This window comes from Sinocyclocheilus anshuiensis, unplaced genomic scaffold (assembly GCF_001515605.1).
Source record: "Sinocyclocheilus anshuiensis isolate Anshui unplaced genomic scaffold, SAMN03320099.WGS_v1.1 scaffold1403, whole genome shotgun sequence".
Classification (NCBI taxonomy): Eukaryota; Metazoa; Chordata; class Actinopteri; order Cypriniformes; family Cyprinidae; genus Sinocyclocheilus; species Sinocyclocheilus anshuiensis.
The window spans coordinates 918,327-932,399 of NW_015538003.1; the positions used below are offsets into that span (position 1 = coordinate 918,327).

The 14,073-nt window shown below is 36.4% G+C and overlaps 1 protein-coding gene across 5 annotated transcripts in view; it reads left to right on the plus strand.

Annotated features, from left to right (window-relative positions):
- Nucleotides 1–14,073, plus strand: part of nfic (nuclear factor I/C) — a 113,886-nt gene that overhangs the window by 89,475 nt on the left and 10,338 nt on the right. For all 5 annotated transcript variants that reach the window (XM_016471595.1, XM_016471585.1, XM_016471601.1 and 2 more), the window contains 4 exons: nucleotides 1,623–1,746; nucleotides 3,287–3,411; nucleotides 7,177–7,287; nucleotides 9,075–9,259. In XM_016471595.1, the coding sequence (XP_016327081.1) occupies nucleotides 1,623–1,746; nucleotides 3,287–3,411; nucleotides 7,177–7,287; nucleotides 9,075–9,259 (545 nt within the window). The remainder of the gene's footprint in view (nucleotides 1–1,622; nucleotides 1,747–3,286; nucleotides 3,412–7,176; nucleotides 7,288–9,074; nucleotides 9,260–14,073) is intronic.

Consider the following 14,073-nt stretch of genomic DNA (forward strand, 5'->3'; position numbering starts at 1 on the left):
ATTATCCAACATGCTCAAACCAAGTTTTTTTTGTGTTTTTTTTTACTTCTACACAATATTTGATGTAAGCGTTCACATATACTGTAGGTCAGTCATGCTGGAACAACAAGCCCATTGTTCCAGCTTTGTATTTACATACAACACATTCAGACATAACTGAACACACACAATACAGCCTGTCCATTAAGCTCGAGCAATTACTGTGCATTCCAACACACACACAGAGAGTAATGGAATGATATTAGGAAAGAGGTCAGCTCAGGTAAGAGCAGACAAGCAGTGGCACAGATTCATGAGCCTCGCGTGGGCTTAAACATGAATGTGTGAGATTACACCCACATGATGCAAGTATTTATCAAGTCGTACTGCAAAACTCCAGTTTACTGTACACTAGATAGCCATCACTTTACTGTGATAGTTTGCTGTACACTAGATAACAATCACCAATGTTAACCATGTGAGTAAAGAGACTAAGTCACGGCTCAACTCCAAATATTCCTCTATGTGAAGGTGCTAAGGGATTTATCAGAATGTACGCTACTACCGTTTTTACTGTCCCATACAATAAGTAATGAGGCATTGCCTTGGTACAGTGAAGGCATCAAGTTTTCTACCATGGTACTTTAATATATACCATGGTACTGAATGATTACTATTTTCATTTACCAGACTAGGCTATTTCAAAGAATATTACGATATTACAATGATACATGTTCTAAAAACATGGCATTATAATAATACCATATCCAAAAAAACATGGCAATGCAAAGTACTTTTTTAGTCATTGTTGCGATAAACACACTACCGAATAAAGGTTTGAGGTCAGATTTTATTTTTAAAAAATTCATACTTTTATTCAGCAAGGATGCCTTAAATTGATCAAAAGCAACAGCAAAGATATTTAGAATGCTGTTCTTTTGAATTTTCTTTTCATCAAAGAATGCTGAACAAAATGTTGTACAAAAATATCAAGCAGCTGTTTTCAACATTAAAAATTATAAGAAATGTTTCTTGAGCACCAAATCAGCTAATTAGAATTATTTCCTTTTTTTTAAGATTTATTTTTGGCATTTTTGCCTTTATTACGATAGGACAGATCAGAACTGACAGGAAGCGAAGTGAGAGCGATTGGGGAGTGGGATTGGGAAAGGCCCTCAAGTCAGGATTCGAACTCGGAATGGCTTTAGCGCAACAGCGCTGTATGTCAGCGCACTGCCCACAATGCTATCGGCGCCGACTACAATTATTTTTGAAGGATCATGTGACACCAAAGACTGAAGCAATGATTCTGAAAATTCAGCTTTGCCGTCACAGGAATAAATTATATTTTTAAATATATTAAAATAGAAAACATTTATTTTAAATTTTAATCATATTTCAGAATATTGCTGTACTGTATTTTTGATCAAACAAATGCACCCTTGGTGAGCATAAGACATTTTCAAAAACATAAAATATATTATTGACTCCAAACTTTTGAATGCTAGTGCATGTTTGTTTGATTGTTTTTACAGATACATAATATATAAATAAATACATAAAATAGTTCTACATCAAATGTTTTTTAAGCTTTAACTGTTATATGCTTATCATAACCTCTGTATGTGTGTGTGTGTGTGCAGCACCGGTGGTGATGGGCACGGGGCCAAACTTCTCTCTCGGAGAGCTGCAGGGTCATCTTGCTTATGATCTGAACCCTTCAGGGGTGGGAATGAGGAGAACCCTTCCCAGCACCTCCTCTAGTGGGTCAGTACACACATCTCCACCATACATCTGCCTGCAGCAGCCACACATCCTTTTGTCAAAGGCACTGTGTCCTTGAGCTACTTTTGACTGGTGATGAGATCTAACCTGTGTGTGTGTGTGTGTGTGTGTGTGTGTGTGTGTGCGTGTGCGTGTGCGTGTGTGTGTGCATGTGTATGTACAGTACATGGTTTCAAAAGAATAAAAAAAAGACAGAAATCAAGCCACATCTGTTTAATATGATAAATTGTCTCAAATTAAAATAAGGACTCCATGGACATCCATGTCCAGCTTTGATGAAGTCATGAACATCCTCTGATTCAGTCCAGTGGTACAATCTGATATTAATTAAGGAGTAAACCAGATTTTACCATATTGCCCACAGTTGTTGTCAAATTGTTCTGGTGATGTCCATAAGTAATGACTTTTTACCCTTTGTTTTGTCCTTTTCATAAGGAACTGTTTTTTTCTATTTATAAGATAGATATAGAACACTTTTATTCAGGTATTTATGTATTTAATGTAGTTTTTTTCTGTAACTGAAAATATATCTGTCCACAATATAAACTCAAAGGCAACTTTCACAAAGAGATTTAAATGTATTACTATATATATATATATATACATAAAAAAGATTAGAAATTATTTTACTTTTAGTTAAGTACGTTTTGGCATATTTTATTTCATAATTAATGTATCAGAGAGTTAACTGATTTAACTTTTATTTCTGCTCCAACAAAAGCTGTGGTGGCATCCAACCCAATTACCTCAAGACCAGAAGCAACAATGGCTATATTGTAGATGTTTGTACACCAGCTGTTGTTTTTGAGTTTGGTGGTCCTTTTTGTTGCCATGAATGCAACAGCCTGCAGCAGTTGCTGACTGGTTCAAACCAAAATATGTTTGGCCTATTTATCCGAACCAGGCTGAAACTGTGGAGCATGTGAGATTTCAGGTCGGTTAGACAAGGCTTTGAGAGTTTTAAATGTACCTGTCAGCATCTCGCCATGATAAATGTTGGCTGTTAACTGTTTCTATATTGGCTGAATTAGACAGAGGGAGCCCGAGGCATTTTGAGCTCAAGACACCGGTACACCTCGGTTGACAATAAAATTTGTCATGTGTGCGTCACAGCAAAAACCACCCCAGGCGATACACAAAGCTGAATAAAAACATCACAAAACTACATCCTTACATGCACCTGGGAAAGATGAGTGAGTGTGAAAGAACACGGCCCCTCACTCAGGTCTGCTGAGGGCAGTTTATTTGATTTATCTGCTTTTGTGGTTAGCCAAAGCCTCAGTCCTGATTAATGTGCTTATTTTCCATTAAACGCACTGCAAAGCTAAAATAAAAGGTGAATGTTGGCAAACTGCTCGTCGTAGCTGTGTGTCTGGGAAAAGCAGGTCCAAAGGAACATCCATAAGGCACGTCCAGACAGTTTGGGAGAGCATTTTTTTTTGTCTGTGTTTGAATAAAAGCAATGCTTTTCTCCTTCATTCATATTTTTTTTTCTTCTCTTTCTCCTTTTTTACTCACACAGAAGTAAGAGACACAAGTCAGGATCCATGGAGGACGATATAGACACCAGCCCAGGGGGCGAGTACTACACCTCTCCCAACTCCCCTGCCAGCAGTTCACGCAACTGGCAAGAGGAGATGGAAGGAGGTGAGCCTTGTGTTTGATCTTACAAGACAACATTTTAACAGAAATACAGAGTTGCAAATTTTATCAAAGGTTTTCTGTATTCCATGAATTTATTGGGCAATAACTTTAGAACTGGGCCATGAACTTATTATAGGGACGATCCCTCTGTAGCAACCTGGGATAAGGCACAATGGTGGCTTATACTGTATTGATTGTATCAGTTCCCTCGATCCTTGACCTCTACACCACAACACCCATAATAAAGTTTATTTTGTGCATGAGGGCTTGAATAGCTACTCATTTTTTCACTACTGTAGTAATCTAGTCAAACTACACTGTAAAAAGTGAGGTAACCCTTAAAATTACTTTGTAATTACTGTGTAACTTAATGAAGTAAGGTTGGTTTGAAGATATTTAATAATATTACATTTTTATGATGATGTTACATTTTTTACAATTTTATTTTTAACATACTGTAATATCTATTAAAACCTGTAAATTTAGATTACCACAAAGTAAATTTTTTAAATTTTACATTTAAAAAATGTACTTTTTAATTTTGTCATGCGTTTTAATTTGTATTAGTTTTTGTTGTTTTAAGTATCTTAATTTAGCTTACATTTTTCTTTTCAGTTTTAGGAATTTTAGAACTTTAATTTATTTTTTATATTTATAAAATAAGTTTAAATATGTTTTTAAAGTTTGTTTTTCATCTAATATTTATATTATTTTATTTCCTCTTTAACTTTTAATAGTTTTATAGATAATAGATCAAAGCTTTTTAATCGTTTTTCTTGTTTTAATAGTTTTAGTTTTAGTTTTTGTTGACAATATCAACACTGGTCCATGGTGTGGTTTATTTCAATTATAAAATATTCTAAAATATTTGGATTTTTTACCATACAAACATAATGATGCAGAAATGCGTGTCATTTTAGAAGAATCTTCTTCTTCCTGCTGTCACTATGTAGTGTACAGGTGGAACTGAATTGACATGATCTAGTTGACACAGATACAAAGCAAAGAATAGAGGTAGAACTAATCGATTTGTCAACTAGTGGATGCCTATTGTGCATGGAGATTTTCATCTCCATAAGCATAGTTGTGGGCCTTATTTTTGAAGCACATTCAGATGAATGACAAACATATCAGGTTTTCAACTGCAGTAGAGGAAATCTAAAATCACAAGCTTAGACTGGACTCGGATTTGAATTTCCTTAACGTAGTGCCAAATCCTAATTAATTCATGAACTCTCGTTTTTGTGAAAGTCTGCAGAAAGCAGCACTGCACTCTGTACTGTACCGTACCTTGGAGCTTGCTGTATCCTCATACTGAGAGAGACCTACTGTGTGGTTGTAGTGAAGCGTTTGACCTTTGACCCTTCAGTTGTCTGCTCCTCTGTAAATAGGATTTTTACCATTTTAATAATTCATCCATTATACTTTTGATTCCTTGGGATCTTCATGAACTTTCAACTAGAATAACTGGGTTGGCAGGTTTCCTGCTATGCTCATAATGCAAATTTGTGGTTCTGTTTTGGAGGCGTTGCGATTTATGTAGTTATATGGCAGAAATACACTGGGAATATAGCTCAAGTGTTACAGTGTATATCATAATCACTTTTGATGCTAAAGCATAACTAATGAATGAAATAGGTATAAAGGATCACTGCCTTTGATGCTATGAATAGCTGAGAGGTTTTGACAGCCATCAACCCACCGTAAAAACCCTTCTAAATCTTATAAAACCATTTTAGACAGCTATTTTTATGCTGAAGCAGCTCTACTAATTTCACATAAAGTAGGGCAAGCAGTAGATATAGAAACCATACTGTAATCCACCTCTCATGTATAAGGGGAAGTTTCAATGAGCAATCTATGTAGGGAAAGTTCCGTTTGTGGGAGCATAAAAGGATAAGTGTGGTTCGTAGATGTAAATGCAATGTTGATGTTAGTTTGTTGTTTGTACTGAAATATGTTGTATTATCTTGCATAGTGTGCTTTTAATAATATGTAAAATTAGAGTTCATTGGAAGGCTCTGGACCAAAATCTAGTAAGCTTTCTATAAAGAGAGCATTTTAAGGTAACATACTGTAGGCTCTCGACAAGAAGGCTATTCATCTGAATAATTTTGCCTCGTGTTTCTGGCCAGATTTTAAGGCTTGTATGTTTTGTGGAGAATGTAATCCCATAATGCATTGTGACAAGCTGAGGAAAAACTTTTTTTTTTTTTTAAACAATACAAAATCTTACTGACCCCAAATTTTTGAATGGTTGTGTAATTAGTTTAATATAATCATGTGTGATACATGATTATAATTACATAACTGTTCAAAAGTTTGGGTCAGTAAGATTTTGTAATGTTTAAAAAAGAAGTCTCTCATGCTTTGTAAGTCTGCAATTATATGATCAAAAATACTGTAAAAGCAGTAATATTGTGAAATATTAATACCATTTAAAATGACTGTTTTCTATTTAGACATCTTTTAAAATGTAATTTATTCCTGTGAAGGTAAAGCTGAATTTTCAACAGCCATTACTTCAGTCTTCAGTCTGTTAGTCAAATGTTAGTGTATATATAAAATACATAACATACATGTGATTCTATGTTGAAAGATACATATTAAAACAGTTAAATGTATTAGCTTAGCATCATGCTAATAAAAATAAGGTTCTATGACAGTTAGGATTCTGTGTTGTGTGGGAAGTAGGTGGCATGGCAGCTCGTTTTGAAACAGGGCTAAAATGCCCTAAATTAAAAAAACAAATACATAAATGTAAAATTCATTTGCATGCATCAAGTCATACAGTTTAATATTTATTCATGAGAAAAATATTTCAAGTTTGTAGCACCAGATCAGCCTAAAACCTTCAGAGTTTATTGTGAGTTGCCGTTTCAGACCTTGCATAACATCCGACTTTTGTCACACCCTTGTGAATATCCATTAACCCTCTAGGCAAAACTGTTGCTTAAGATCTCAGGAGACCTGCTTCACCCCTCCCCACTGATCTATAACCAGCAGGAATCTGAAATCCATCACTGTGTATGAAGTAACAGCACTGGTCTCATATCAGCCTCCAGAGCAAATCCCATCACTGTACGCACAGCCGGATCCCCTGCGGTGGCCCACCTAACTTCCTGTCTAGACGTTCCTAATGAGTTTCTCTTTAACAATCCCCCAGCTGATTGCTCTGGTCTCGTGCACATATGGATTAAGATCTGAAGGTTAAAATGTGGAGTTTGGGAGCAGAACTGTTTCCTTCAATGATTTGTGTCCCTCAAGGTATATTTCACTCAAAAATGGAAATCCTGTCATTTACTGTCGCATGTCATTCCAAACCTGTTTCACTTATTAGGAAAAACTTCCATATCGGGAAGGTCCTAAATAGATCACTCTGACATCCACATGGAGACTGTATCTTTGCTTTTAAATAATCGGTGCAGATCATTAGCTACAGACATATTTTCCCATAATCCCACTGGTCTGGCCGCAAGGAGAGAGTGCACTTTCTGCATTGCACTGCAGCACTGTCAAAACTCTCGTTACACTGCGCCACCTTGTGGTCAGTTGTGGTAACTAGAAGCATCTGCTGTGACCTGACAAGCATCGAGAGTGACCGCACGCAGTGGTCATTAATTAGCTGACTAAGCTTTCCTTTAGACTCAGAAAAGTTTGTCCTTGTATAGAACAATGGAGCTGAATTTGCAGTATTCAGTATAAGCCAAGCGCGTGCTCTCCTCCCCCTCCTCCATCTCTCTCTACTTTTCTCTCTTTTTCACACAGGAATCTCCCCTACAGTTAAGAAGACAGAGATGGATAGTCCATCTCCTCAGGAGAGCTCTCCACGTCTCGGCTTCACACAGCACCACAGACCTGTCATTGCAGTGCACAGCGGTGAGGGGACAACACACACGTGCATATGTCTGTCTGTTCTGTCATCACAGGCCTGCACACACAAACACCGCAAATGGCTAGCTGGGAGGAACAAATATACTGTACAGTTTCCACTGTTGTGTTTGGTTATCCAAACTGTCTCTGCTAATATCATCATATCATGTAAAGCCTACTTATATAAGGCCCTGTTAAAAAAAGATATGATTTGCAACATATTTTGATACCTTACATGTGAAGTGTACAAGAATTTAATTTAGCTATCGGGAATTGTTTAGATTGTGAAAAGTCAGGGTAACATACCAGAATAGAGCCACAAAAGAATGTTTTTTCAGGGCTTTAGTTATTACATTTTGATGAAAGATTATAAAGCCAAACCATTATTTCCTTGGGAATAACATGAATTCTATGAACATGAACATTATTCTTAATAAGACCAGGAACGTGCATTAAAGTAAGTAGCAACAGATTTTTTTCTTCCGTATTGTGACACATATTCAGATTATTGAAAAACAAAAATTCCAGGGTAGGGACTTGGTTCTATCCATCGGCTGTTGATTGGATGGAGGCAGATCTGAATGCAGGTGATTGTAAGAAAGGGGCTGGTGAAACATTAAATATGCACAGAGAAATCATTCACAATTTCAATGGGCTGAGACGAGAGTACTGTCAGGTCGTTTCTTATAGTTGTACTGTGATCTGTCGTCTCCAGAGCCTCACAGCTGGCTGAGTTATGCTCTAACAATTAGCCTGGCTGTTCAGATGAATTGGTGGAGCGTGTCAGCCATATGCTGCCTGCACTGAAACATCAAGCTGATATTACCTCTGCTGGGCTTTGCCAAATGTGTTACAGCATACAAAGTGTTCTGTAGAGAATTATGATGGTTAAATCTGACAGGGACGTGACAACTCAACAAAGAGCTCTTTAATTAAGACATTGGTTATACAGTATGCAGCTTTATCAAATGTGTCACTAAAATGTGTTATTGTGTTTGTTTATATACAGGTACACTAGCGTTCAGTTGTTTGGGGTTGGTAAGATTTTTTTGATGTTTTTGAAAAAAAATTACATAATATTTCATAACATTTAAAAGTAATGTCTTCTATTGTAATACATTTTAAAATATAATTTAGTTCTGTTATGGCAAAGCAAAATCTTTAGCAGCCATTATTTCAGGCTTCAGTGTCACATGATCCTTCAGAAATCATTCTAATATGCTGATTTGGTTCAATGTTGAAAATATTAACGTAACAATATTAATATTATTATTTCAGTTTTTTGATAAATTAAAAAACTCAAAAGAAGCATTTATTTGAAATAGAAATATTTTGTAACATTATAAATGTTTCAAAACTGTCACTTTACTGTTTACTGTCACTTTTGTTCAATTGAATGCATCCTTGCTGAATAAAAGGATTAATTTATTTAAAAAACAAATCTTACTGACCACAAACATTTGAACAGTAGTGTACTTCGATGGGGTTATTTCAAATACAAAACCAAATATAGTTTGTTTTAAAGCTAAAATCCACAGGTATTGAAGCTGAAAGGAATAAGTCACAGAAAAATTACAATTCTGTCATCGTTTACTCACCCTCATGTCATTTCAAAACTATATGACTTTCTTTCTTCTGTTGAACATAAAAGGAGATATTTTAATGAAAGTTCATGCTGCTCTTTTTCATGCAATGGCCAGGGGCTGGAAAGTACTAAAAATAAGTAAAAGCACCATATTGGCTGTCAGTGAATAATTCCAGTGAATAAGGCAGAATATAATTGTGTCTTTCAGGTATCTCTCGGGGTCCGCATCCCTCCTCGTCTCTGCACTTCCCTGGCGCTCCCATTCTCCCCCAGACTGCCTCCACCTACTTCCCACACACAGCCATCCGGTACCCCCCGCACCTCAGCTCTCAAGACCCGCTCAAGGATCTTGTCTCTCTGGCCTGTGACCCGTCCAATCAACAGCCCAGCCCGGTAAGATCATCCCATTGAGCATGCTGACACATCAGCTTTCATTCACACTCCAACAATCACAGATAAGGGTACGTGAAAACGTATCCAAAATTACCCAAACATCAGCCTCAATTGTTCAGCTAAACCAACCAGCAGCCATAGTTCTGGTAGGACCCCATGTGGTCCCATACGTGAGCCAAGCACAGCTCTGAGCCTGCCGTGTTTATTCATATTCAACACTGGATTTGTTAGTATGCCAAATTAAAAATGAGTTGAATTTGTATATAAAGGGGTCTTTATATTTTCCATGACAGTTAAAAACTGCATGGGGTAAAACAGCAAATCCGAATCTGCTGACTTTGTTTGAAGAAAAGCGCTGTTTGCTTATTTCACATGCAACGGGAGCATTTCTTAAAGGGACAGTTCACCCAATAATAAAAATTCTGTCATCATTTACTCAGCTTATATGTATACACACACACACACACACACACACACACACACATATATATATATATATATATTTGAATGGAAGTCAATGATAACCAAAACTGTTTGGTTTTTCATTTTTCATATTTTTCATGAAATATCCTCTTTTGTGTTAATCAGACAAAAAAAAGTCATACAGGTTTGGAACGACATGAGGGGGGAGTAAATAATTACAGAATTTTCTTTTTGACTAATATCAACTATCCCTTTAAAATGAGAGCAAAAAAGGATCATTTAATTCTTCTGGCCAGAAAGAAAGTAAATGTAAAACAGCAAAATTATGACTGTTTTTGGCAGAAAAAAACATCAGTGGACCTCAGGGAGACAATTAAATAATAATAAATCCATGTTATGACCCCTTTAAATTATACCAGAAGGGATGAATTAGGAAGTCGACTGCATGCTTCCTGTATCTGCAGTATATATTTGTGTGTGTGCAAGTAAGAGAGAGAGACAGATAAATATGCCATAATGTGCCCTTAGATCACTCTGATCTAATCTTAGCCAAGAAGAGCTGACCACGGTCTTGTAGAAGCAAGCAGTCTCGACACGGTCAGATTTCACCCTTTCTGTTAAAGCGACCTGCAGTCTAAACACAAGCGTCCATCAGCTCTATTTCCTTCACAAATACTCACAGACAAGAGTTTCTCAGTGCCTGTGTTGCCCTGAGCAGATGAAAATCTATTTGGCTGGGTATATAACTTATCAGGGGCGTGGCAACCATGTGGGTGGAGTTTAGGAAGCACCCATTAAAAATCAGAGCTTAAACATATTTGAATTTTTAGTGATATTTAATTGAGCATGCTTGTTTCTTAAAGTTAGTCTTAAAAACATGTTTATCTTGAATGCAGTGTCACATAAAATTAACTGATAAAATGTATACCTTGCCAAATGCAAAAATATAAATATGCCTAAATTCTCTTGTGGCATTTAAAATGATTTATTTTAGTTTTTAGTGTTTCATTTTTAATTTATTTAGACAAACAGTATAGAATTTTAATAGGGGCTGTTTATTGATTTTTGTCCAGTTATTGGTACATGAAAATAAATATTGACTTATCAGGTAGAATCTTTATAATTTTTTTTAAATACCAGAGAATCCCTTAATACAATCAATAAGTTATGGCAACATATGTTTTTCCATTACTTCAACTCATCAAATCAATTTAACCAATTTCTCTCCCTTTTTACACAATTTACTTAAGATAACATTTTTTAAGTCAGTTTAATGTAATGTAATTTAAGTTGAAATAACTTAATTCAAAAATTTAATCAAAATTGATTATACTTAAAAAAAAATTAAGGCAGCAAATGAAGTTTTTTAAGTTGAGGTTCAAGTTGAATTTTTTTAAGGTGTATTTTGCAGTACAGCTATAGTGTCATACATTTGAAATAGCTCAGACACTTTATTTGAGTGTTGTTTCTTCTCATAATGACTTAATGATCCATAATGACCCAGGATGTCATCTGAGTAACATCACTGACTAAACGGGGTGAGCAGCTCTGGGATCATTCTGCTTGTTCTGACTGTGGATCACGAATTAGCACTGGCTGGATGGCTTCATTCTGACAGTGACATAAAGTACTAACACGAAGTGTGAATGACTTATCCTCGGGGTGCCTGTAGGAAAGTCGTGTGCCATTTCCACGTCAGGCAGAGAGAGTGAGAGAACAGGAAATACAGCCAAGAAGGAGGCGATCTCTGTGTCTAGGGGTGTTGCTGATGTTGGCACAAAAATGGGGGAAGAGAGAGAGAGACACACATTTATGAATCTTGCCCTGTGGCAGCCGTGCCCCGCCGATTCTGCAGACTCGTTGAAATTCCCCCTACTGCAGTCTGACCGTAGCCAAGCAGTCACAAAGAACAGCCGCACCGACCCACAATGCCGCTGACTCACTCACCAGCTATTGTTGTGTAGGGCAGTGAATGTGCAGTTTTATCCCGCGAGAATGCGTCTGAGAGCCAAACCCTCTGAGAGAGAAAGAGAGCATGATGGAGGGTTTTATGGATTTGCGGCCAGGGTAGAGCAATAGAACGATGCATAATGGGCCTTTCGCTAGAACAGTGTGCACAACGTTACTCTGTTTCTCCCACATAACTGCTGATGGCAGGAGGAGGTGGAGATATGAGACTGGACTTTAAAGTTTCATCAGATACCAAGTCATTTTTTCCACTTTTTGAAAAAATTTATTGGCTAAAGAAATTAAGTACTTCAGACAAATACAGCTTGATTGAAAAAATCTACAGCAGCTCTTAAATGCTACAAGTGAATTTCGGCATCACAATGTTTACAATGAAAAATGGATATTCATTTTGAGATTTGCTAAACACTACATTTAACAGTGTTATTAAAGAATAAGTTTGCCAACTTTCTACCAACTTTAAACTGTTACAGTGTCAGTAGTGTAAATGAACAATGTATATTCTTTCTCCATGTTACCTGCACTTATCTCCGCTCATGGACAAATGGATTGAGCTCAGTGCATTATGGGTGTTGAAGTTTCCCTACCTTTTTTGCAATGCCACAGCCCTTTTATCTGTTTTTCTAGTCATTTAGCAACATTTTTTTTAAACTTCACCTTTCTATTGCATAGACAGTCAAGTTTTATTAAAAGCCCATCTTGTCAGTGGTGGATCATCCTTTAATTGAGCTTTAAGTAAGTGTTATATGATAATGAAGAAATGATCTCTGTGTTGAGATCACATAACCAGGCGTGTCTTGAAATTTAACAGTATTCAGAGCCAGCGGGGGCAGCTGAGAGGCTAATGTGGTGTAGAGGTTTTTTAATACAACAAATAAAATGTATTTTCTAATACTGTGTTCCATTCAATGTCAGTCGCGAGATATTCCCACTAGATCTTGTACAGGTTGTCCTATTAGATTTTGTCTTATGCATGGAAAATGATGCAAAATGGCAATGCTGCAGTAGCATTTGTTTTGCAGGTATGCAAATATAAACAGAGATTGTTCTGTACTATTTTTAACCCAACTGTTTCTATAAACATTAGCTTAACAGGTATTATTTGTAATTTTGAAATCATTCCTTCAAACAATAAGGTATGGTGCTAGCAACGCCAAGGTCATTGATTTGATTCCCAAGGAATGCATGAACTGATGAATACCTTGTATACGTTGAATGCAATGTAAGTCGCTTAGGATATAAGCGTCTGCCATTTATAACATAAAGGTAATAGAAATGAATGTTTACAATTAACTTATCAGTGTCAGTTTTGAAAAGCTGAAATCTTTATGTGGCATTCTATTACACTTTTCCAAGTAGGAAGTTGGAAATTCCAATTTCTAAACTGAATGGAACACTGCATTAGTTCACCAAAAATGATTAACATCTTAAAGAACTGTTAAAATCTTCCATGATGTCAATCATAGTCCTTAATATGCAGAGATCTCAAAGAATTTTAGCATCGAAGGAAAAAAAACAGAGCTAAAGAGAGAGTAAGACAAACACAGAGACAGTAGATGCATGTATTGTGATGTTAGCTGTGTAGAGGCAGTGAGGTGTCCCTCCCCACAGTGGCTGACTATTGCCCTCTCTTCCTCTGCAGCTGAATGGCAGTGGTCAGGTGAAGGTATCCAGTCACTACATCTCCTCTCAGTTAAGAAGTCTTTTTTTCTTGAGAATTTTTTGCTTTTTCTTTCACTTTCAACTGAAAATTCAGCTTTGCCATCACAGGAATAAATAAATTACATTTTAAAGTATATAACATTTTATTTACTTATTTTTTTAATTAAAAGCAACTTTGGTGAGCATAAGAGACTTCTTTCAAAAATGGTAGTGCATTTATTTATATTTTTACTTTTTTTGAATTATTTATTTCTGTTAATAATCAGAATAAACAATGTTTCGTGTTTTTTGTAGTTAATTTGCATAACTATTGGCTTTTTACAGTTGCCAGGCAACGTTGCAACTCTGCGCATTCATATATATTTTAAAACAGCTTCAACGTGAACTGTCTGTTAAATAAACGCTAAATTTCAGTGTTAGAGAAACAAAGAAAGTGTCTTTCCATCAGTAAACCATATAAACACAGATACATTTGGATGACAAGTCGATCAGCTTTAATGGACCAGTGCTTGCTGCCCTGTCCATTAATCATGCTAATTCCGTTTGTTCGCCCTCTCTGTCCCACCTCTGACATGGGCACCATACCTATAGCCAAGCAAGTAGTATACAGCAGCACACACAAAGAAATAGTTAAACCCCAGGATTTACATTTTTAGAGTGATTCAATTAGCAAGAAACCTTAATCGACAAATGAAGATGGCTGGCTCAGAGTTAGTGGTCTGGCTCATGTCACAAAGAAACAACACACAGTTGTCTTGGCT